Source organism: Canis lupus, chromosome 32 (genome assembly GCF_011100685.1).
Source record: "Canis lupus familiaris isolate Mischka breed German Shepherd chromosome 32, alternate assembly UU_Cfam_GSD_1.0, whole genome shotgun sequence".
Classification (NCBI taxonomy): Eukaryota; Metazoa; Chordata; class Mammalia; order Carnivora; family Canidae; genus Canis; species Canis lupus.
Window position 1 is genome coordinate 28,199,921 of NC_049253.1, and position 25,641 is coordinate 28,225,561.

General features: G+C 38.7%; 1 protein-coding gene across 2 annotated transcripts in view; it reads right to left on the reverse strand.

Moving 5' to 3' along the window:
* Window positions 1–4,546: 4,546 nt before the first annotated feature.
* HERC6 (HECT and RLD domain containing E3 ubiquitin protein ligase family member 6) overlaps window positions 4,547–25,641 on the reverse strand; it is a 56,506-nt gene continuing 35,411 nt past the window's right edge. Inside the window, exons 14-23 of one of the 2 annotated variants that reach the window (XM_038582162.1) lie at window positions 21,986–22,093; window positions 21,554–21,661; window positions 17,419–17,562; window positions 14,291–14,434; window positions 12,623–12,789; window positions 10,450–10,513; window positions 9,324–9,394; window positions 7,404–7,590; window positions 7,213–7,315; window positions 4,547–5,638 (exon numbers count right to left, since the gene is read on the reverse strand). In XM_038582162.1, coding sequence (XP_038438090.1) covers window positions 5,427–5,638; window positions 7,213–7,315; window positions 7,404–7,590; window positions 9,324–9,394; window positions 10,450–10,513; window positions 12,623–12,789; window positions 14,291–14,434; window positions 17,419–17,562; window positions 21,554–21,661; window positions 21,986–22,093 — 1,308 coding nt within the window. In that variant the 3' untranslated portion in view covers window positions 4,547–5,426. Of the gene's footprint in view, window positions 5,639–7,212; window positions 7,316–7,403; window positions 7,591–9,323; window positions 9,395–10,449; window positions 10,514–12,622; window positions 12,790–14,290; window positions 14,435–17,418; window positions 17,566–21,553; window positions 21,662–21,985; window positions 22,094–25,641 lie in introns of both variants that reach the window. The other variant, XM_038582161.1, reaches the window with a different exon arrangement.

The window sequence follows — 25,641 nt, forward strand, 5'->3', positions numbered from 1 at the left end:
CAGTTGTGAAGCGGGAGAGCTAGGTTCTTGTCTCATGGAGTGGAAGAAGGAACCCCGCCCCCCCCAAACACATACACACACACACACGCGCACACACACGCACAGGAGAGTAAAGCAATAGAGTTTTATTAAGTGAGGATACAGAAAAAAACTCTTAGGACCTAAAGGCCAGGACAGGGTTGCCAACCTGGGCTTCCACTGACAGAATCTTTAATTTAGAACCGACCAGGGAGCTTGTGGCCTTATCACTCTTGTGATATTTTGGCTTGAGTAAGGACTGGTGGTGATAACATCTCTAAGGGCTTCTTTTTTAGGTCTGGTTATTCTTGTTGGTCACAGGTGACTGTCATACAAAAGATACCACCATCACCACAACCACCAGCCCCCCCCCAACACACACACATCTAGGGCAAAGTGGTCAGTTTGTTCCCTTCTCTCTGGTTTCCTTACACCTCGGCATTTTGGGAATTTTTTTTTTTTAAGATTTTATTTATTCAGGAGAGACACACGCACACACACACAGAGGCAGAGACACGGGCAGAGGGAGAAGCAGGCTCCATGCAGGGAGCCTGACGCGGGACTCCATCCCGGGTCTCCAGGATTACACCCTGGGTTGCAGGCGGTGGCTCAACCGCTGCGCCACCGGGGCTGCCCATTTTAGGGATTTTTTGAGTCTGATCTTGTAGCCCCCTTCCTATGTCTCCCACCTGTCCCTTACTCAGTTGCAGTGGCCTGTCTATGTGTATATCTTACTGTGGTTTTAATTTCCATTTCCCTAATGTTTAATGATGTTGAAGCATCTTTTCATGTGTTTATTAGTGCTAATCTGTCTCTTCTTTGGTGAAATGTCTATTCACATCTTTTGCTGTTTATTGATTTGCTTATTATCTCAAAGTTCTTTCTATATATTACAGTTCCTCATGTTATATATCAAGTTCTTTATTAGATATGTTTTGAAATGTTTTCTATCCATCTGTGGCTTGCCTTTTAATTTTATTAAGTGTCTTTGAAGAGCTGAAGTTTTTTATTTTTAATGCAATTTATCCATTTTTTTCTTTTATATAGTTAAATGCCTTTCCTTTCCTTTCCTTTTCTTCTTTTTTTGTCTTAGGAAATCTTTGCTTAACCCAAGGTTGTAAGGATTTTCTTATATATTATCTTCTAGAAGTTTTATTGTTTTAGGTCTTTGTTACACTTCAAATGAATTTTTCTTTATGGTGTGAGGTAGGATAGGGGTTAATTTTTGACCTTACAGATTTCCAGGTGTTCTAGCTAGCCTCCCCACCCCCCCTTGAATTACTATATGGTCCTTGTCAAAACTCTGCTAGCTATGTGTAATTGGATTTATTTCTGGAATTTTTACTGTGTCTCTTGGATCTATATGTCTATTTTTTTAGATTATATTTATTTATTCATGAGAGACACATACAGAGAGGCAGAGACATAGGGAGAGGGAAAAGCAGGCTCCCTATGGGGAGCCTAATGTGGGATTCCATCCTGGGATCCCAGGATCACGACCTAAGCGAAAGACAGACGCTCAACCACTAAGCCACCCAGGTGTCCCTATGTGTCTATTTTTACTTCAAGACCACACTGCCTTCATTACTGTAGATTACAATTAAGTCTCAAAATCAGTTCATTCAAATGCTCCACCATTGTCTTTCTTCAGTGTTGTTCTGGCTATTCTATCTGATTGTTTGTTTTGGCTATTTTAGGTCCTCCATATTTCCATATATATTTTAGGATGTTTATATCTACAAAACAGACTGCAGGGATTTTGAGATTGCACTAAATCAAATCATTTGGGAAGAATTGACCTACTGTTTATTTATTCCTTCGTCCATGAGTATCTCTCTCCTCATTTTCTTTTTTAAAGGTTTATTTATTGGGACACCTGGGTGGGTCAGTGGTTGAGCATCTGCCTTTGGCTCAGATCGTGATCCAGGGGTCCTGGGATTGAGTCCTGCATCGGGCTCCCCACAGGGAGCCTGCTTCTCCCTCTGCCAATGTCTCTGTGTCTCTCATGAATAAATAAATAAATTCTTAAAAAAAAAAAAAGGTTTATTTAAGAGAGAGAGAACATGTGCACCCATTCATGCTGGAGGGAGGGTCAGAGACAGTCTCAAACAGACTCCCAGATGAAGCCGGAAAGGAGGGGCTGCTCCGTCCTATGAGGCAGAGGTCAAGACCAGAGGCTAACCAAGAATTGGAGGCCTAATCGACTCAGCCACGTAGGTGCAACTTCCCCATTAATTTAAAGCTTCCCTAATGTCTTTCAGCAATTTTTTCTAGTTTTCACTGTATAGTTTAACATATCTTGTTAAATTTATTCTTAAATATTTTTTGGTTTTACAAATACTTTAAAAATTTTTAATTATAGGATTGTTAGTATGTGTATAAGTAGTTAATTTTTTTTAATTTTATTTATTTATGATAGGCACACAGTGAGTGAGTGAGAGAGAGAGAGAGAGGCAGAGACACAGGCAGAGGGAGAAGCAGGTTCCATGCACCGGGAGCCCGACGTGGGATTCGATCCCGGGTCTCCAGGATCATGCCCTGGGCCAAAGGCAGACGCTAAACCACTGCGCCACCCAGGGATCCCTAAGTAGTTAATTTTTATATATTGACCTTGAATCCTGAGACCTTTCTATACTTACTTAATACTTCTAGTAGGTTTTGTTTTGTTTTAGATTCCTTAGGATCTTCTGGAGGTAACCATATAGTCTATAAATAAGATAGTTTTACTCCTTCCTTTCCAATCATTATGCCTTTTCTTTTCTTTTTTGCCCCCTCTTATATAAACTAGTACCTCTAGTACAATGTTGAATAGAAGTGATGAGAGGCATCCTTACCTTGTTACTAGATTTACTAGGAAAGCATTTAGTCTCTTAACATTAAGTGTGAGATTAGCTCTTTGTTGGTTCTATCAGGTTGTAGAAGTTTCCTTCTGCTCCTAGTTTGCTAAAATTATCATGCATGAGTGACTATTGCATTTAGTCAAATTTTTTTTTCTGCTTCTATTGAGGTAATTATATGATTTTTCTTTGTCTTATTACAGTGAGATATGATAGATTTTTAGGTGCATTTCTGGACTAAACCCCACTTGGCCACAAGGTATTATCCTTTTTATATTTTTTGGATATGTTTGATGTGTTAAAGTCTTGGAAAGGTGTTTTGTGTTTCTGTTCATGAGACATATTTGTAGTTTTCTTTTCCTATAATGTCTTTGTCTGGTTTTGACATTAGTACAGTGCCGGTGTTGTACTTAATCAGGAAGTGTTCCCTCTCTATTTTCTTTTTTAAAAATTTTTATTTATTTATTTAAGACTTTATTTATTTATTTGACAGAAAGAGAAAGCTCAAGCAGGGGGAGCAGCAGAGGAGAGGGAGAGAGAGAGAAGCAGGCTCCCCACTGAGCAGGGAGCCTGATACAGAGCTCCATTCCAGAACCCTGAGATCATGACCTGAGCCGAAGGCAGAGGCTTAACAGACTGAGACACCCAGGTGCCCCTTAAAGATTTTATTTTTAAGTAATCTCTACACCCAACATGGGGCTCAAGCTCACAACCCCAAGATCAAGAGTTGCATGCTCTTCCAACTGAGCCAGCCAGGCACCCCTCTTCCTATGCTCTCTGAAGGAGTATGTAAAGAATTGCTACACCCTCTTCCTTAAATGTCAAGTATAGTTCATCCACTTGCATTAGAAAAATTTATGATAGGGCAGCCCAGGTGGCTCAGCGGTTTAGCGCCGCCTTCAGCCCAGGGCCTGATCCTGGAGACTCGGGATCAAGTCCTGCATCGGGCTCCCTGCATGGAGCCTGCTTCTCTCTCTGCCTGTGTCTTTGCCTCTCTCTCTCTCTCTCTGTGTGTCTCTCATTAATAAATAAATAAAATCTTAAAAAAAATAGAGGAAGCGTACTCTTAGAAAAGAAAAAAGAAAAAAATTTATGATGGAGTTGAAAGACCTGAAAAATATAACCCAAACGTCAAGTGCATAAGGATCCCTGAGATTTAGGAGTTATCTTTCCCTTAAAATTCAAATAGAATATATATGAGCTTTTATTCCATTTATTATAGAAACCATATGTGTCCAAAATAAATCTGAGGATTCACTGAGGCTGTAGGAAGGCCACCTCACATTCTAGTACCCTCAGTGAATTCCCTATCCATGTTCCATCTATCCTCTGACGCTCTTGCCCTCCTTCCACATCAGCAACCTGACATGGACTACACACCATGGTCTTTCCAATATAAGGCTTCCCTGTATGTTTGCCATAACAACAGACATTTATAGAACAGTTTGGCTGGGTGGCTCAGTTGGTTGAGCCTCTGCCTTTTGGCTCGGGTCATGATCCCTGGGGTGTCAGGCTCTCTGCTCCTCCCTTGTCCCTCTCCCTCTCCCCCTTGCTCCTGCTGTCACATACTCTCTCTCTCTCCCTGAAATAAAGAAATAAAATCTCTAGAGAAAAAAAAAAGAATAGCTTACAGTTTAAAATTTAATATAAAATAGAACTGGTCTACAGAATTCATTAGCCATTTACAGATCTACTTCTGTCTCTCTTTTAATTCATTCCATAGCCGTATTGTTAAGACATATCTCATGTTCTTCATTTTCTCCAAATACCAATAGACATGAGTTCCTGCTTGGGCTCAGTGTTTAACCAAAATGATATATACATTAAAAATGATTTTTGTAACACAGTATTGAGCCATAAGTGATTATTCAATGAATTCTTTAACATTTAGATTTTTCAAATAAATTACTCAACAGTTGGCTAAAATCAAAACTCTGGAGACCTTCCAGAATATAAAATATACATTTGCATGCCTCAAAAACATGTTGAATTATTTTTACTTATTCAAGCTTCAGCCTATCTTTCATATTTGCAGACAATGTTTATTAGTATACAATATTTATTTATTTATTTATTTATTTATTTATTTATTTATTTATTAAGATTTTATTTATTTATTCATGAGAGACACAGGCAGAGGGAGAAGCAGGCTCCATACAGGGAGCCCAATATGGGACTCGATCCAGGGTCTCCAGGATCAGGCCCTGGGCCAAAGGTGGCACTAAACCACTAAGCCACCCGGGCTGCCCCAGTATACAACATTTAAAAAAATATGTTAGTTTTTAAAATTCAGTTTATTTTTAACTGAAAATTATTGTTCAGGAATGATTCAGTAGAAAGCAAACATTCTGGTAAATTTAGGGGTCAAGAAATGTGGATTCATTTTCAAAAAGTACTCTTTTTTTTTTTTTTAATCACTCTTGATTCATCATTTTGTTGTTTATCCCAACATTTGTCAACTAATTCCTCTCAACCCCTTGTGCTACTTAGACCTAAGGAAGAACAGAAGAGTGGAAGGCTTGAGACTCTGAGGCCTCACCAAAACTCTGTGGATCACTGTTGTTCTGTGACTCAGAGTGAGACAAATCCTTTGTTGCTGTTGATGGCTACTTGAAGGGCTTCCTCCACTTTCTCCATTGTAGAATACTGAGGAAGGTCCAGAATATTATGACAGGTCAGTGCTCTTGGATAATCTGCTTCACTGAAAGTTTCCGGACAGCGAAATTTGATTCCTATCTCCTGTTTGCCACTTAGAGGCAGCCTGTCATTTCCTCTAAGAAAAACTAGAAAGGAATAAACTTTGGTTAAGATACTTCATAGAAAGAGCAAAACATAAAATGAAAAGGAAGAAATTAATCACTTCATTCAGTACATATCACTGAGTACTCCTGTGTAGGGAGAACTACACAGGGCCATATGGACATGGAAAAATCATGACTTTTGGTCTTTGTCCTCAGTTGAGTTCATGGTCCAACTGGGCAAAATCACGTACATGAAACGAGAATAGCAAGATACGTGGAAGTGTATTTAGCTCAACTAGGAAGTCCTAGGTGAGGTGGAGAGCCTAATGAAGGCCTGAGACTGAGGGAGGCACCAGGCTGGGGTAGCAGGGAGACTTACAGGGGTCACATCTGGCTAGTTAATTCTCCAGGAAAGGAGTTGGGTAAGCTTTCGAGGTAGAAGGCAAAAGCCCAAGAAAAAGCCAGAGGTAGGAAGATGTAAGTAAACCTACTGAATGCACAGATAGTAGAATTAATGGGCTGAAGCAAAAGTTTCCCATTAAGAGAGAAGTTTAGACAGGTAGTTTGGGTTTGTGGAGAAGTAGGTTAGATTTGTGAAGTTGAAATTGTCCTACAACGTCCTTAGGAGCAACAAAAATAGCAAGAAGATGTATATCTCTGGAATAGCTGCAAAATGGGATGGGAGGTGGGAGACTACGCCATTAAACCTTAGGGTGCTCCCTGAGAGAAGTTCTTGTGCCACAAGGCCACAAAGTTTAGTGGTTCAGAGCCTTGGCTTTGGGTTTCAAGTCTGTTTCTCACATGCATCAGCTGTGTGAATATAGACAAGCTACTAAATGCGTCGTTTCTTTTCCTCAGATCTGAAATGGGGGAAAAATTAAGTTTCTACCTCAAAACATTGCTATTAGGATAAAGGGAGGTAACAGATATGAAGTGGTCAGTACAGTGCCTGGCATAGGCTAAGCACACAATAAATGCTCTTAGTATTATCAGTGGTCACTGCTATTGGTATTATTTCTAAAATAGTATTAGAGAAATATACATTTTGAATGTAAGAGTAAAGGCTTGATTAGGAGGCAACTAGCAATATCTTTTTTATTATCTTTTTTTTAAATGGGAAACCAGCTTTTATTTTATTTTTTTTTTAATTTTTATTTATTTATGATAGTCACACAGAGAGAGAGAGAGAGGCAGAGACACAGGCAGAGGGAGAAGCAGGCTCCATGCTGGGAGCCCGACGTGGGATTCGATCCCGGGTCTCCAGGATCACGCCCTGGGCCAAAGGCAGGCGCCAAACCGCTGCGCCACCCAGGGATCCCGGAAACCAGCTTTTATAAGAGGAAAGAGCATTGGTTTAGGAAGCTTTGCTGACTGGCTTTGCTGTTAACATGTGTGACCCACTATTAATAGTAATTCCATGGCAGGGCGCCTGGCTGGCTCAGTCAGAAGAACATACAACTATGGATCTAAGGGTTGTGAGTTTGAGCCTTATATTGGGTGTAGAGATTACTTAAATAGATAAAATAAACTTTAAAAAAGTTTAATACTGACTTCATGGCAAATATTTGCCTTTAAAAAGATATATAATTATAAATCCATCCATTAGTAATACTTACAGAGGAATTTCTTCTTTTCCTCCAAAGTTAATTTGTGGAAAGCTTTCCAGAACATCAGTATAGTAGGATGTGATTTGTGGTATCCTTGACCATATTGTGAATTCTTGGGAAAAATAGGGAGAAAACAGGTTTTTAGGGGGAATATACAGAAGTTGTTTGGAAGAACTGGGAGCACTTTAGTTATCACCAACCTCTTCAAAATATTTCCAGTCATAATCATTATTTCCAACCAGTGCTGTCATTAGTTCTTCAGGCTGGAAAAGTTTAACAAGTATTTCCTTGTCACAGACTTTGTAAAATCCTCTTTGAAATTCCTCATAAACTGCCTTTACAGAGGTGTTAAAAATGTAATCGATGCATGCAGAAACATATTCTTTCCTTGAGAGAAGAAAAAAATAAACCCAATAACATACATTACCGTTCACTAAAATATTCTCTATTTTGCCCTTTTTATCATTTCTATTGAGAAAGAAAAGTAAATAATTCCTGCATACCATACAGTGCTATATAGGCAGACAGAAGTTAAAAACATGTGGAAGGAACCTAGGAGTATGTAGAAGGATTAAGACTTTGTTTTGCTGCCATTTTCTCCAAGAGAGATACTTTTAAAACACCTAATCTGAATATATAATTCTCCATCTTAAAATCTTTCAAAGGTTTTCTTTCCACTTCCCTTAGGGTAAATTCCAAACTCCCCTGATCTGACTCCCAGCCTGACACAGCAGCCTCTTCCCAGTTGGCATTTGAATCTTTGGCCAAACTGACCTTCAGCTCTGTGGGCTCACTGTCTCTTTGGCAGTTAGGCCACAGCTTGCAGTGGTCCCTCTTTCCTTGGTAACTTCTGTCAACCATCAGAGTTCCATAGCAACATGACTTTCTCAGGGTTGGTTCTCTCTTGTCCTTGCCCTCCTCTCTTACAACATATGTCACTATGTAGAAATTATTTCTGCAAAAGTCTGTCTTTTCCTCCCACCATGATGAATTTTCTGACCACAGGGTTACTACTTGGAGATATTTCTACCAGATAGCCACCAGAAACATGAAAGTCTCCCACCCTTTGAACAGTTTCATGGACTCTCCTAGCGGACTGTCCTATCTAAATCAACCCCTGTCTGCCCTCCCCTGGAAACAATGACGTGCTGGTAAATGGTTAACAACCAGTTCTCTAAAGAGAAAAAAATGAAAGCAGCATTTGCCGGTTCTGTGGTGTAAATATTCCCACCATGGCTGATTTCATGCTACTAATACTTTAATGATAAACTCTCAACATTTTAGAAAATTTAACAATCAGAGCAGCCTGGGTGGCTCAGCGGTTTAGCGCTGCCTTCAGCCCAGGGTGTGATCCAGGAGACCCGAGATCGAGTCCCATGTCAGGCTCCCTGCATGGAGCTTGCTTCTCCATCTGCCTGTGGCTCTGTCTCTCTCTCTCTCTGTCTCTCATGAATAAATAAATAAAATCTTAAAAAAAATTTTAACAGTCAGCTCTCATAAGCAGATGGCAGCAGGCTCCAGCATAACACTACTGTAAATCAGACTGTGACTCTTTTGTCACAGTCCTCATCCTTATCTGACCTTATATTACATAATAATTTATTTGTAAGTGGTCTTTCTGCTTCACTGGAATGCAAGCTCCAGGTTTTGTCTGTCTGTTTCACAGCTGTATCTCTGGCACCTAAAATAGGATCTAAGGGACTCAAAAATTATTGTTAAATGAATAGTGAAAAGTTCTACAAAGGGAATATTTAATCCTAAGTCCTTTTTCCCCTTCTCTTAATCTGTAACCTTTTTTTAAAAAAATATTTTATTTATTTACTCATGAGAGACACAGAGAGAGGCAGAGACGCAGGCAGAGGGAGAAGCAGGCTCTTCACAGGGAGCCTGATGGGGGACTCGATCCCCAAATTGGGATCACGCCCTGGGCCAAAGGCAGACACTCAACCGCTGAGCACCCCTCCTCCCCACCAGGCATCCCAACCTGTAACCTTTTTATCTTCCTCAGAGATGAGGAGCTAAAATGATCATCTGAGAAGCTAAAATATATTGATAAATTATAGTGATAAAAAAGCATTTTATGTGTATTCATAGGAGATGTTCTAAATCTCAAAACTTACTTGTTGGTTTGGTCCACAGGTACAGAAATCCCATTTGGAATTAAATTAACATTATTTTTGTCCCAGTATATCTGTAAAGAAAATGTTCAGGTATCAATTCAATCACCTGCAGGGACCACTTTGATACGAAGATTATTTCTGAGTTAAAAGCAGTCAAAACCCAGCAGAATCAGAAAAAACAAAACAAAATTTTAAAGCCCCGCCCACCAGCAGATTCAGGAAAAGCTCTTTATTGACTTCCCCCTCAAATGTCTAAAAATAATTTAGTTAGAGGACCTGCTTCAGGAAGAGAGCTATCACCATAGGACACTACTATAATATGAATTAGGCATGGTAGACGCAGAGGAACCTAGCAAGGTGCTTTGGATCAAAGTCCTCTTAGTCTCACTGTTTCTGAGTAGCCCAGCAAACATTTGTTTATCCAACATTTACTATTTTTCATCTTCCTGTAAATTGCATGCCTTCGCTCTGAAGTCCAGGCCTCTACCCTTCTCCTTAGTTTAGAATGACATATATACCTCATTTTGCCTGTCTTTGGAATTTTCATATCTGTATGCATTCCTCGTAGTTCAAAATTCAATTTGATATTCTCCTGTTCATCTGCCTCATGTCATTTTGATTCCTAGTCCAACTAAAAGGACTTTGAAAGGGAGAATAAATTCTCCCTCCCCAGCACAACCACAATAGCATTATTCATTATTCCCATACATTCTAACCTAAAAGATTTTAAATAACTGGAAGCTAAATAACTATTTATGTAGTTAATTATTATTATGTAGTTATTATTATTATGCAGCATCTTAAATACATAAAAAAATTTTTAAAACCTACCCTAGTTTATGTTGTATATTGTCTTAAGCATTTAGTGGTTTACATTGTTCACACTGATTGCATAATTGCTATATTTTCACCTTGAGAGTATATAAACGTAACTATCAAAGAACGGGCAGGTAGGAGGAAAGTCTTATATAGTACAGAAGTAAAATTCCCTTCAAAAAAGGAATCCCAGGAGTGCAGGGTAGAAAATTTAAAAAAAAAGGAATCCCATATTTAAAGTAATATAATAGAAATTATACTTAAAAACAGATGAAAGTTAAACTATAATCTGGTTTGCATTGGTACTCACAGAAAAATATATGTAAAGTTCTTCAGTGTCATCAGCTTCATTATCTAGAATTTCTTGCAAATTCCTAATGAAAATTTTCATTTAAAAAGTTGTATTTAATTTAAAATTAAAAAATAAAGTTATATTTATTGATCTTCTAAAATTTCAAAAGTAATAAATGTTCAATGGAAAAAATCTTGAACAATATAGAAATGTATAAAATGCCACATAAATGTCCTCTCCTTACCTTCTTGCTCCCTCTTCCTAGAGTTTACCTCTTTTTACAGTTTGGTTGGGCCCCTGCTAACACAGACACTGCTCTGTCTTAATGGAAATTACAGAAAGGAGCCCCTTCCTGTAGACCAGTGATTCCCAGTCAGTGGTGATTTTGTTCCCTAGAGGACAGTTTGGCAAAATCTGGAGATTTTGGTGGTTACAATTAGGGGAAGGTCGCTACAGGAATCTAGTGGGTAGCAACCCCATAAGCTGTTAAACATCCTATAATGCCAGATCAGCCTTCCACAATAAAGAATGATCTAGCCAAAAATGTCAGTGTTGCTAAGGTTGAAAAATCCTGTTTTCTAAACAGGGCATACAGTATAAATCTAGGCAGTTTATTTTTACACTAATAGTACTTGACAAGAGAATCCTTTTTCCCAATCTGCCAACTCTGTATTTTATTTTATTTTTTATTTTTATTTTTTTAAGATTTTATTTATTTATTCAGGAGAAATACAGAGAGAGAGGCAGAGACACAGGCAGAGGGAGAAGCAGGCTCCCTCCCTGCAGGCAGCCCTATGTGGAACTCGATCCTGGACCCCGGGATCACGCCCTGGGCTGAAGGCAGACGCTCAACCGCTGAGCCACCCAGGCATCCCCCAACTCTGTATTTTATGAAAAACTTTAACATTTGTCAGTCTGTAAACAGAAAATGGACATCTCATTCCCATTTATATTTCCTCAATTACTAGTAAAGTTGAACATATTTTCATTTTTTGATTGGCCATATGTATGTACACTCAGCCATATATATTTCTGTGTGATGGCACATATGTATACATACATATATTTATATTTATACATCAGCAATACTAATCCTTTGTCTATCATATATGTTGCCAGTATTTTCCTCACAGGATATAGTTTGCCTTCTAACTTAGAACAAGTAGTTTTCAATACTTAAAAAATAAAGATGATATGCTGATATATTTAAATACATTAAATGACAAAATATGATTTATTAAATATAGCAAGTATGATTCTTATTAAAAATATTGTGTACCCAAAAAAAAATATATATATATACACATATGTATTGTGTACCATTTCCGGGGTTCCTGTTGGCTCAGTGGTTAAGCATCCTACTCTTAATTTTTGGCTCAGGTCATGACCTCAGGTTTTGAGCCCTGTGTTGAGCTCCAGACTGTGTGGATCTGCTTGAGATTTTCTTTCTCCCTCTCCTCCTGCCCACTCGTGCTCTCTGTCTCTCTCTTTCTGTAAATGAATAAAATCTTAAAAAAAAAAAGGAGGTCCCTGGGTGGCTCAGCAGTTTGGCGCCTGCCTTTGGCCCAGGGTGCGATCCTGGAGTCCCGGGATCGAGTCCCACGTCAGGCTCCCGGCATGGAGCCTGCTTCTCCCTCCTCCTGTGTCTCTGCCTCTCTCTCTCTACGTCTATCATAAATAAATAAATCTTTAAAAAATATTTTTAAAAAAATCTTAAAAAAAAAAAGAATATCATGTACTGTTTCCATCTAGATAAATTGAAGATAGTACACCAGAGGTCTGTTGTAGGTTGAAAATCAAAAGAGCATTTGGCTTTTCTTTTTGATGGCGTACTTTATTATTATTATTTTTAAAGATTTTATTTATTTATTCATGGTTGACATAGAAAGAGAGAGAGAGGGGCAGAGACACAGGCAGAGGTAGAAGCAGGCTCCATGCAGGGAGCCCCACGTGGGACTCAATCCCGGGACTCCAGGATCATGCCCTGGGCCAAAGGCAGGCACTAAACCGCTGAGCCACCCAGGAATCCCCAGATGGCGTACTTTATTTTAAGTCAGGCTAAAATTCACATTCATCAAAAGAGTATACATTTATTGAAATTGAAGACCTTATCACTTTGTGTATGTGTGTGATTAACATCAGTTCCTGAAAAACTGAGACTTAACTATAGTTCTGGAAAAATATTACTTACTTCCCCAAAAGAGGACTGAGTTCTTTTAAATCTTGAAATGATGGCTTTTGGTCCAGAAGTTTCTTAAACAGAGCCAGTGGGAAAGGAAGATTGGCAGGATTTAAGTTGTATAGTGAGAGTCCACACAGTATCCCAAAAAGGAAATATCTTTTCTTCTTAAATTTAGACTGGAAAAGGAGAAGAAAAAAAAAAATCCCTAACGTATTAGAAGTAATAAATAATGCAAGAGGATAATTAGTAAAAATTAGTTTTGGTTCTCTTTTCTAGAAGTCACAAATTAGAAACAAAATGGTTCAGGAAAATAAAGTTTGAGGTTCTTACACAGGCTTTAATACAATTTAAATTTCTTCCACAAGTTAAAATACAAAGGAACAGTTCAGAATATTAAGTGAATGGATTTATTTTTTGTTACTGACAGCATATCTGGAATATGAAAAAATATGCTCAGATAGCCTTTAAGCCAAGGTTTTCATTATTTAATTTTATAGTCTTTGCCTTCAAATTCATGTAGAAAAAAAGACACCACAGAGGGAAGAGTGCACTTTATCTACACTTTCATTGTGCATCAGGCATGTCACTAGTGTCAGATGAGTGTGTCCCTTTGGTGATACTGCCCTCAGCCTAGCTGTGCTGACAGAGACAAGCATATGGGTCAGGGAAGGTGTTGGAAGGAAGAAGGAAAGAGTCCTAGTGAAATCGGCTTCACTCGTCTCTCTGCACTTTGTTTGTAGTCTCACATGAGAGAAAACACTGGCCACATCTTGCTAGGCCACCACTACAGCATAGCCAAGAGACCGCTGGCCTAAAATGCTAAATGCGTTTTAAACATTTATCCTCACAATTACTGTAAGAAGTTACTAGGGCAAGTAGATTGAGGCTATTAATTAAGTGGCGCAGTCATTCACCTGCTAACAGCAAGGCTGGCACTGGAATAGAAATCTTGGAATTTATATAAATTCCAGGAAATTCAAACTTCTCTATAACGACAGAAATCAGATCAGTGGTTGCATGGGCATGGATGGAAGGAGTGTGGAGGGTGGGATTAGAAAGGTTTATGAGGGGCAGCCTGGGTGGCTCAGCGGTTTAGCCCCACCTTCAGCCCTAGGAGTGATCCTAGAGACCTGGGATCAAGTCCCACGTCAGGCTCCCTGCATGAAGCCTGCTTCTCCCTCTGCCTGTGTCTCTGCCTCTCTCTTTCTGTGTCTCTCATGAATAAATAAATAAAATCCTTAAAAAAAAAAAAAGAAAGAAAGAAAGAAAGAAAGGGGTATGAGGAAATTTGGTGGAATGATGAATATGTTCACTATATATTTTGATTGTGGTGATAATTTCATGGGTATATGTGTATATCAGAACTTACCAAAATGGACACCTGATATGTACTTCATTGTATCTCAACTATACTTCATAAAAGACGTTTAAAAGTTTAATATGCATAGAAGCACCTGGGAATCTTATAAAATTCACACACTGATCTGGGGTGGGACCTGAGATTCTGCTTTTCTAATAGCTCCCAAGTGATGCTGGAGCTCATGCTCTGTGGACCATATTTTGAGGAGTAAGGCTCTCTATGTGACCTAATTTTACATTATTATTATGGTTTTCATGTTGCAGTATATGGTATACATTTTTCTGTTCTGAAAAACTGTAAAAAAATAAAAGACTTACCTTCGCAGGAAACCACATGTAGGAACCCTCTTCAGGATACATGAACATCCCATATTCTATATTGGTCATCTCTTCAAATATACTGTAGAAGAACTCGGATTTTACCCCATATCCTATAGATCGAATTTCTTTAATAAATTCAACCTGAAAAATAAATAAATAAATAAATAAATAAATAAATAAATAAATAAATAAATAAATTCAACCTGAGGAAAGAGAACGCATAGGATCAGATTTAAAATATGATGCTTTGATCTTTGTGGAAAAGTTTCAAAATTTCTATAATCATCAGAATTCCTGGAATCCCATATCCCTTCAAGACCATACCTCACTGCAATCTGCTCTCCCTAAATTTCCTGCTGAGCAAGGGATGCCCTGAACCTATTCATTGTCAGATTATCGTGTGTGAGTCCTTTACACTGCCACATGACCCAAGTAAAGGGGGATTCTGGCAAGACAGCATTACCGGTGATGTTGACCAGAGGCTTGAGCCACATTTTGATGTGCTTCAGATCCCTGGTCCTTCTGTCTCATTGTCTGTAAAATCATTCAGATTTTACAACTTTGGCTCCAAACAACAACTATTTGGTTTCTCCTGCCTCTCTCCCCGCATTAGAACTTCTGATAAATTACCCTCCCAGTCCCCCTGGGTTTTAGCATCTCTGAAGGAACTGCCCATTGCCCTCGTGTGGGAAGCCATTATGGACTGTCCTTTTCTTTTTCTTTTTTCAGTTCTATTATTATTTACTTTTTAAATTTTATTTTACTTTTTTCAAGATTTTATTAAGTAAACAGCCAACATGGGGCTTTAAACTCACAACTCTGAGATCAAGAGTTGCATGCTTTACCAATTGACTGTGTCAGCCAGGTACCCCTTATTTACTTTTTAAAATATTTTTGAAAAAATTAATTTTTTTACATTTTCAATTTAAACACTATTCACACTGAATGTGTATGGCAGCTTAACCTACCCAAATATGAAGTTTGAGAAGCCAAAACTGTTCTAACTTTGTTAAAAATTATGCTGTAGGAACTGTCCTCCTCTAAAATTGACCTTCGGTCTTTGTGGCCAATACTATCCCAAATTTCCTCCTACCTCTCTAATTACTTTTCTATTTCCTTTCCTGGCCAATTTCTCTTTGTCTTTTTATTTTTATTTATTTATTTTTAAAGATCTTATTTTTATTTATTATTTTTGAGAGAGCACACAGGGAGGGAGGGGCAGAGGGAGAGAGAGAAGAGAGAGTTCTAAGCAGACTCCCTGCTGAGTGTGAGCTCCATGCAGGGCTCAACCCCACAACCCTGAGATCTCATGACCTGAGCCAAAATCAAGAGTTAGACACTTAACCAACTGAGCTACTCAGGTACCCTACTTTTTATGTTCTTTTTTTTTTTTTTTTAAAAGAACCTTTATTTATTCATTCATGAGAGACACACAGAGAGAGAGAGAGAGAGAGAGAGAGAGGCAGAGACACAGGCAGAGGGAGAAGCAGGCTCCATGCAGGGAGCCTGATGTGGGACTCGATCCGGGGTCTCCAGGATCAGGCCCTGGGCCAAAGGCGGCGCTAAACCGCTGAGCCACCCTGGGCTGCCCTACTTTTTATGTTCTTAATGTAAGCATCACTAAACTCCACTAAATGTTCTCTTTCTCCTTTCTTAGCCTGAAAGATCTTATCTCTGCCACTGATTAACTGACTCCTTGGCCACAGACCATCATCTCATTTCCAAGGGCTCATCTTACATTCAATCCATATATCCCAATAAGAGATTAAGCTCATTTCCAGTTTTCTAATTTCTGCTTACATACACTGGCAAGTCTGCCTTCACTGTGGTCAAGACCCACACATAACTGGCCTTGACAACCTTGCCTTGTTCAGAGTCTATTTTTTTTTATTGGATCTACCTTGAAGTTAACCTTCCTTCCTCTTTGTCATCTCCTGTGGGCAGAATAATTTTCTATTATTTCCTCATAAAGAAGATTTAAAAGAAAGTAGATACAGAAGGAGATACACAACTACAAAGTCTGGCTTATAAAATAGTTTCTGTGTTTCCCACTTAGTCCCCAGGTGTCTGAGCCCTAAACTCTAAGTTCTGGTTTCTTCTCTGAGAACCTAAGTCTTCCTTTCATGGCTGATACTAGGAAAATCCACTCCTTTCTGGACAGAGTCCAGCTTTTACATAAAGAATTACTCATTATTCTATGGCCTCAATAGAACAAATGATCTGAGATAAACACAGTAAAAACCCTACAGGTACCCACAAAGAATAAAGTGAAAGATGACTAGAATTAGAACCAATATAGTAGATAGTCTATGACTAAAACTAGAGCCAAAATATAGGAAAAGTATCTGTTCTATCTGCTCTTGTTGATTGAATTAATAGCCCAAATGCTTTACCCTCCTTGATCCATGTCTGTTGCATGTGACTTTGCAGTTTCTCCTATTAAAGAGGCTGAGTATATTTCATCAGCCCTTGACTTGGGTTCAGACACATAAGTTGGTTTGACTAAAGCAATGTTAATTGTGTGATTGGACTTGCTATCTTACACCTCTCGCACTGCTTGCTGGTCCCAGGAAGATGAAAAGCACAAGAAGCAGAACCAAACTGCCCCAGCCTACCTTAATCTAGCCTAGACCAGCCAGTTCCTAGCCAACACCCAAACATGTAAACAAGTGCAGACAAAAATCTACAAATCTACCTAAATGAATTTAATCGAAATTAGCAGATCCTTAGCTGAATATCAGATGTCTATAATAAATTATTGGCATTTTAAGTCATTAAGCTTTGGGATGATTCATTATGTAGCAGTTTTGTAGGCCATGGTAATGAATAGCTTACACATAATTCCAATATTTAATTAAACATCCCGTAGCTTTTCTCTAAAAGGAAGTAAGGAATTACTATTTTTTTACTTATTAAGTATTCTCTTTGCCCAGCGTGGAGCTTGATCTCAAAACCTCAAGGTCAAGAGTCATATGCTCTTCCAACTGAGCCAGCCAGGCACCCTAGAATTCTGAAAACGTTTCAGCTGATAACTATAGATGCAAAGGCAGGCTCTTCCTTTGCTATGTTATACAAATGTTCCCCTTTCACATTAGTAAAAATGTCCAAAGAGACTTTTACTGTACCATGAATGCTTTATGGAGGTCAGTGTCTTCAGCTTGGCTTAACTGACGCAGAGCATCTTCAACTAGGTGACGTCGTCTGACTCTAAGTGTAAATGGATGGAGTTCGTTGTATGGAATCACTTGCCCCCAAGGCAGGTATTCTTTCTGCTTTAAGTCCAAAAAAAGGAAATATTTTAGGAATCTCATAGGAAAACTAGGAAGTGTTTAATATTTCAAATAAATGGAATCTGCATAGCATATACTTATCCCTCCTATTGCTATATATACTCAGATTGTAATTATTTAAGAAAAAAGGGCATCATATCTACATTACACTATGGAGGATAAAGAGATCACAGGATGTGTGAAACCATGGCATCTAGAAATATACAGGGGGTTAGTCACCATGGAGGTACAGCTAAGTAATTACAAGCTATCTTACTTACAGTAAACGTGATCCTTAAAGGCAATATAGTGGTATTCAATATGCTGAGACATTAATCTACCATCAGTATTTTTTAAGATTTTATTTACTTATTTATGAGAGACTCAGAGAGAGAGCCAGAGACATAGGCAGAGGGAGAAGCAGGCTCCTTAAGAGGATTCTGATGCAGGACTCCATCCCAGGACCCCAGGATCACGACCTGAGCCAAAGGCAGCTACTCAACCTCTGAGCCACCCAGGCATCCCTACCATCAGTCTTAAGAAGCAGAGTTTTAGCACCATAATCCTCAAGAATATAAGAGCAGTTTAGGAGTTCAAGAATGATGTTAAATTAGGGAAAATATCAGAGGAAAGACTTGCTCAGAGAAGATATACTCTTGTTCACTTAACTGTGGTCCATCTACCTGATTTGTAGCAGAGGTCCCAGAAAATATGCTGCCTGCAGCCTTACTTTTTACCTGTTCTCAGTCACCTTACACAGTACTTCCATTTAGCTCTTTTGAATTCTCAGCATTTCCTTACCACTCTAGTCTGGATCTTATTTCTGCTGAACTCCCCTGGATTAAAAATCTAGTGTTGGACTTGTCCTTGCTTTGAACTTTAACACTCATCTAGGGCTCTTGCTACATCCTAAGGGCAAAAAGTAGTATTAGGAATCATAAACCAGGGATCCCTGAGTGGCGCAGTAGTTTGGCGCCTGCCTTTGGCCCAGGGCGCGATCCTGGAGATCCGGGATCGAATCCCACGTCGGGCTCCCGGTGCATGGAGCCTGCTTCTCCCTCTGCCTGTGTCTCTGCCTCTCTCTCTCTCACTGTGTGCCTATCATAAATAAATAAAAATTAAAAAAAAAAAAAAGGAATCATAAACCAATGTAGCTCTTTATAGGCCTGTCCCGCAAATCATGACAGCAAGACCGGTGGATAATAGCTATCCAATTCCAGGTTTCCAGGCTGAGTGCGGTTGCCCATAGCAGCACTTTACAAGCATCTCAGAAAGGCGGGCATGTGATTCCAGGCTTGGAAAAGCCTGCCCCAGACCTCTGCCACTACTTTATACTAAGAAATTATGTGATGCCACTAGATTTCTTGGCTTTATCTTGAAGACGTTTATTGTAAAGAAGTTCCAGGTTTGTAGGGAGATGGAACAAGTGCCATTTCTGGTCCTTCCTGATTGTAGATCATCTCCTCTTATAGCCCAGGAGTCTGTAGCTCTGGGACACTTCAGCAATACTGACTCCTGAGCTACATGACCCATGGCTCAGAGTGACAGGGAGTGGCCAGCAATATCCTCCAATGACTATAGCAGGGAGAGGTATATATGGCTGTAGTAGCCCCCAACCTTCATTCACCTAACCAAGAATTAGACAAGAAACCTGCATTTTATCTTATTTTCCAGTTCCTCTACTCTCATTCTCTATGTATTGGTTTCCCTTTTCTACATTTATGCATGTGAATTGATAATATAGCTTGGAGTTCACAATTTTGACTATGTCTATCATCTCTCCTTTGGAGGTTAGGGTTGTGGAGTCTCCTTTTTAAATTTTACTCATGGCAACCACAACAAAGAGTTTTCTTCTACTCAAACTTTTCCTAATGCTTCATGATATGCAATCTGCCTGGCTCGACTATACACATAGCCCTCACTAACCCCTCACTAAGAGTAGGTCCGTTACACAGAACATTGCTGGAAAAGAAAGTGCCACAGAGGGAAGAACTTGTTTAAAGGAAACATAATTTTCTCCCATTACCAGGATGTGAGGAAAATTTAAAAAGAGGTGGCTGGAAAACAAAAGAAGACCTGTCGCATTCAAATCTTGTAAACATGTTGATGACAGACACTAATAATAGTAACTAGAGAGAGAGTCTTTATCTGTGGAATGCTTTTAGCAGGATGTACCTTGTCCATCTACATTGCTTAATATAAATAAACCTGGAATTTATGGATTTATGGGGCATGGGTCATTGGGGAATATCACATAAGCTGTATAATTAATAGAGTATCACGGAAATGTTTTATAATTGGAGTGGCTCCTTTTGTGCATGTGATGTCCCAGACTTCTCCACGTTTCACCTGATGGCCTGTATCCTTTAAATTATTAATAAAAGTAATGGGTATGACTTCTGATTCCTGTGAGTCTTTAAAGTATAAATAGATAGGAACCTTTTCTGAGGAATAACCTAACAGGCCTCAGCAATCAAAATGTGTTTGGAGGGACGCCTGTGTGGCTCAGCGGTTGAGCTGTGTCTTTGGCTCAGGGTGTGATCCTGGAGTCCCAGGATCGAGTCCCTCATCAGGCTCTCTGAATGGAGCCTGCTTCTCCTCTTTCTTCCTATGTCTCTTCCTTTCTCTGTGTGTCTTTCATGAATAAATAAATAAAATCTTAAAAAAAAAACACACAAAAAAAACATGTTTGGAAAATCTTTAGTATAACGTCTGGGAGTGGGGTGACCACTCAAATACTTAACTAACGCTGATGGAGATAAAAGAGACAAAATAGCATGTAAATGTTATGTAGGAATATTACAACTACCAGAAAAGAAGCAGAAGGAAGAGAGTAAATGGAAAACAGAATAAACTCACAGATTGACTCATAGGTATTATCTGGGAATAAAAAAATATCTGAAGGAGACTGCCTATCAAGCTCCAAGCTCTTCAGCAGATATGAAATCCAAACACTAAGATCACAGTAGTAGCTAAAACTGGATAGAGGAGAGGGAAGGGAGAGAGAAAGAGCAATTACTAGATCATTTCAGTATTTGCTCATAGAAGGAAAACAGTGGATATTATCTAAAGAAAGTGAGGACTCAGACATTATATAATAATGAGAAAAGCAAATTAAAATTAAACTGAAATATCATGATTAACCTCTCGAATTGGAATAGAGTACAAAGCTTGATAATAGCCTGCACGAATTCAAGTGTGTACATTGATGGTAGTAACATAAATTAGTATGACCTCTATGTACAATGATTTGGCAACATTTAATAATTAAAGAATTATATTTTCTTATATGAATATAGCCAAATGGCCTGGTGGATGAGGAAAAGTTCTTTACAGAATTCAGCTAATAACTTTGGAAGGAATGATACGATTAAAAATAACACCATTTTGCAAACTTCAACCAAAGCGATGGATAAAATTATTAAATAAAATGTTGATGGTAAATATTATAATAAAGAATCATGTGGTCACCACCTGAACCCACTGATGAATCTCAGCATGAATAAAAGTAAAACAACCCGAAACAATGCATTGAAGTATAGAGAGGTGAAAGAAAATTGAGCCTAGGAATCCCATTAAAATACTTCAGCTAGGGCAGGCCAGATGGCTTGGTGGTTTAGCGCCGCCTTCAGCCCAGGGCGTGATCCTGGAGACCTGGGATCAAGTCCCACGTCGGGCTTCCTGCATGGAGCCTGCTTCTCCCTCTGCCTGTGTCTCTGCCTCTCTCTCTCTCTCTCTCTCTCTGTCTCTCATGAATAAATAAATAAAATATTTTTAAAATTAATTAATTAATTAATTAACAAACAAATAAAATACTTCAGCTAAAATAGTAACAATCTCAAAACCAACAAAAGTGATAAATGGGGAAAGTGTGGCAAAATGTTGATGATAAATGGAACTTTGTGATGGGGGCTCATTACACATTATCTCTATTTTGTATATGTTTGTAACTTTGGATAATGAAAAAAAAGAAACAATAGAACATACATACCAGTATTTTCAAATGGGACTCAGCTTGTAATAATTGAATTTTGGATAACAAAGTAAAAATAAATGGAAAATCACTGAAAATAATGGGACTGGAGTTTTCTGCAGGTATCTAAAAAAATAAGAGGTAACAGTTTTAATAATTCAAAGGAAAAAAAACTTAATTCTTTTGCCTTATCACTTTAGATTGTTTCCCTCTATACTTTTTGGAATCTGTTTTTAAGAATTCAAATTACCGAGGAAAACTTTCTAAGAAAATGCATTTGTTTTCTGAGTGAAATATGTTTAAGTTTTCAGTGATCATCTAATTTAGCAATTCAGCATTATACTGAAGAAATTTTCAAATCTTGATTTATAAACAAGACACCTGCAAAGCTAATTAATGCATCCTCCTATAAAGTATGAAAATTTTCAGAAATAAAAATGTTAGTCTTACCAGGTTGTTATCCATAAACAGTCTTCTTTCTGCATAAAAATTCAACAAATTAGAGAGTTCATTTATGTTGAAAGTATTTTCTGGTAGTTGACAGTTAGCTGTGTTTACCTTAAAGAAAACATGACTTGTGAATTTTATTTTCTATTAATAAATGATTTAATCTATTATATATATGGCTATTATATAATTAGAACAGAGCTCTATAAACCCAATGCATTTGTCATTGATAAAATAGAGTCCTATAAAACTTGCAGTTTTTGATCTATAATTTATCCATTTTTCATAAATACCGTAAAAGATAACAGATGTTGGCAGTAGAGATTAGTAAACCAATTCTTAGGGCACAGGTTTACTGGAAACAATTTCTTTCTTTTCTTTCTTTTTTTTTTTTTTAAGATTTTATTAATTTGGGCAGCCTGGGTGGCTTAGCAATTTAGCACCACCTTCAGCCCCAGGGCATGATCCTGGAGACCCAGGATAGAGTCCCATGTCAGGCTCTCTGCATGGAGCCTGCTTCTCCGTCTGCCTGTGTCTCTTCCTGTCTCTCTCTCTCATGAATAAATAAATAAAATTTTAAAATTTTTTCTTAATTTATTTGAGAGAGAGAGAGTGAGAGGGAAAACATAAGTGTAGGGGGAAGAGGCAGAGGAAGAAGCAGTTTCCCCACTGAGCAGGGAGCCTGATGCAGGGCTCAATCCTGAGACTCCAGGATCATGACCTGAGCAAAGGCAGAGGCTTAACTAACTCAGCCACCCATGCTTAACCAACTGAGCCACCCAGGCACCCTCTGGAAACAATTTCTAGGTTTTGGGAATAAAAGCACTGTAAAAATCCAAGGTACTTTTGAAAAATTTAGCCCTTTCTCCATTAATTAATGAATATTAATTTAGCACACACTATTTGTCAGGTGTGGAACAAAACATAAGCTAAAAATTGTCCTTGCTGACACACAAGTTACTGTCTGGTAATAGTAGTTGGCAAAATCTTTCTTAAATCCAAACAGTAGGGATCCCTGGGTGGCGCAGCGGTTTGGCACCTGCCTTTGGCCCAGGGCGCGATCCTGGAGACCCGGGATTGAATCCCACATCGGGCTCCCGGTGCATGAAGCCTGCTTCTCCCTCTGCCTGTGTCTCTGCCTCTCTCTCTCTCTCTCTCTGTGACTATCATAAATAAATAAAAATTAAAAAAAAATCCAAACAGTAAATATTTGTGCTTCAGATAATACAATCTCTGGTGCAACTATTCAACCCTGCCATTTTGAAACATAAAACAGCGTTAGACAATAGGTAAACAAGTGAGAGTGGATGTGTTCCAGTAAAACTTTAACAAAAACACAAGGCTGACCATGGGTATAGATTACCAACCCATGACCCAGAGTCTAATAGGTAAAAACAAGTAATCAGGCATGAAAGGTATTTTCTGATTGGGGAAGGACTTCAGGGGTTCAAGGCTTCCCAGAGGAAGCAATTACAGAAAATCAACAACCTAAATAAGCCTTTATCACATCAAATTAATCCAAAAGATACAAGGCAGGAAATAAAGAAACTAAGAATATAAATTAAGGAAATAAAGAACATGTACAGGGGAGAGAAGATCAACAAACAAAAAGGTTGGTTCTTTAAAAAAAAAAAAAAGGCAAAGAGGGCAGCCCCGGTGGTTTAGCAGTTTAGCGCCGTCTTCAACCCAGGGTGTGATCCTGAAGACCCGGGATCCAGTCCCATGTCAGGCTCCCTGCATGGGGCCTGCTTCTCCCTCTGCCTGTCTCTTTCTCTCTCTCTCTCTCTCTCTCTCTCTCTCTCTCTGTCTCTAATAAAAAATTTTTTAAAAAATCTTTAAAAAAAAAAGGCAAAGAACCATTATAAGGAATGAAAAATGGGATAAACCTACAAGTTTTGATGTATGCTTTTTCTTAATGAAAGAAGTACATTACAAAACATCTTCAGGGGCATCTGAGTGGCTCAGTGGTTGAGTGCCTGCCTTTGGCTCGGGTCGTGATCCCGGGAGCCTGGGATCGAGTCCCATATCGGGCTCCCACAGGGAGCCTGGTTCTCCCTCTGCCTATGTCTCTTCCTCTCCCTCTGTGTCTCTCATGAATAAATAAATAAAATCTTAGAAAAAAAACCCTTCAGCTCTCATAAAATTTCTCACTTTTAAAATTTCCAATTTTTTTCTGCCAAACATTTTTCTTTTATACATTACTTTAAAAAAATGTCTGACTTCTCATGATTCTTTGTCTTCAACTGGCCATTCACAATAGCATCAGATGAAATGCTTAGAAAAAATTTAACCAAGGATGTGAAAGACCTGAACACAGAAAACAATAAAACTTTTTTTAAAAGGTTTGTTTGTTTGTTTGTTTATTTATTTATTTATTTATTATTTATTTATTTATTGAGAGAACATGAGTGTGGAGATGAGAAGAGGGACAGAGAGAATCTCAAGCAGACTCCCTGCTGAGTATGGAGCCTGATGTAGGGCTTGATCTCAAGATCCTGACATCATGACCTGAGCCAAAATTAAGAGTTGGACACTCAACCAGCTGAGCCACTCAGGCACCTTGAAAACTGTAAGAATTGGGGATCCCTGGGTGGCTCAGCAGTTTGGCGCCTGCCTTTGGCTCAGGCCGTGATCCTGGAGACTGGGGATCGAGTCCCACATCAGGCCTCCGGCATGGAGCCTGCTTCTCCGTCTGCCTGTGTCTCTGCCTCTCTTTCTCTGTCTTTCATGAATAAATAAATAAAATCTTAAAAAAAAAAAAACTGTAAGACTTTGGTGAAAGAAATTGAAGAAAATACAAATAAATGGAAAGATACCCTGTGTTCATAGATCAGAACTAGTATTATTAAAAATGTCCATAGCACCGCACCTATCTATAGCCTAAATGCAAGCCCTCTCCAAATTCCAAAGGCATTTTTCACAGATACAGGAAAAGCAATCCTAAAATTTGTATGGAACGACTAGACTCTGAATAACCAAAGCAATCCTGAGAAAGAAGAACAAAGCTGGAGGGCTCACAATTCCAGATTTACAACAATACTATAAAACTATAGTAATCAAAATGGTATGGTACTAGAATAAAAATAGACACATAGACCAATGGAACAGAATCAAGAGACCAAAAATAAACCTTTACCCTATCAACTAACATTTGACAAAGAACCCAAGAATACTTAATGGGGAAAGGACAGTCTCTTCGCAAAATGTTGGGACAACTGGATGACCGTTTGCTTAAGAATGAAATTGGAACCATATCATATACCACTCAGAAAATTTAACCTGAAATGGATTAAAAACTTATACACAAGGGCAGCCCTGGTGGCGCAGTGGTTTAGCGCCGCCTGCAGCCCGGGGTGTGATCCTGGAGACCCAGGATTGAGTCCCACGTCGGGCTCCCTGCATGGAGCCTGCTTCTCCCTCTGCTTGTGTCTCTGCCTCTCTCTCAATCTGAATAAATAAATAAATAAATCTTAAAAAAAGAAACTTATACATAAGACCTAAAACTGTAAAATTAAAAGAAAACAGGGGAAAACCTCCTTGACATTGGTCTTGGCAATGACTTTTTTCGATATGACAACCAAAGCAGAAGCAACAAAAGTAAGTAAGTGGGACTACTAAAAACTAAACTAAACTACAAAGTTTCTGCAGGCAAAAGAAAT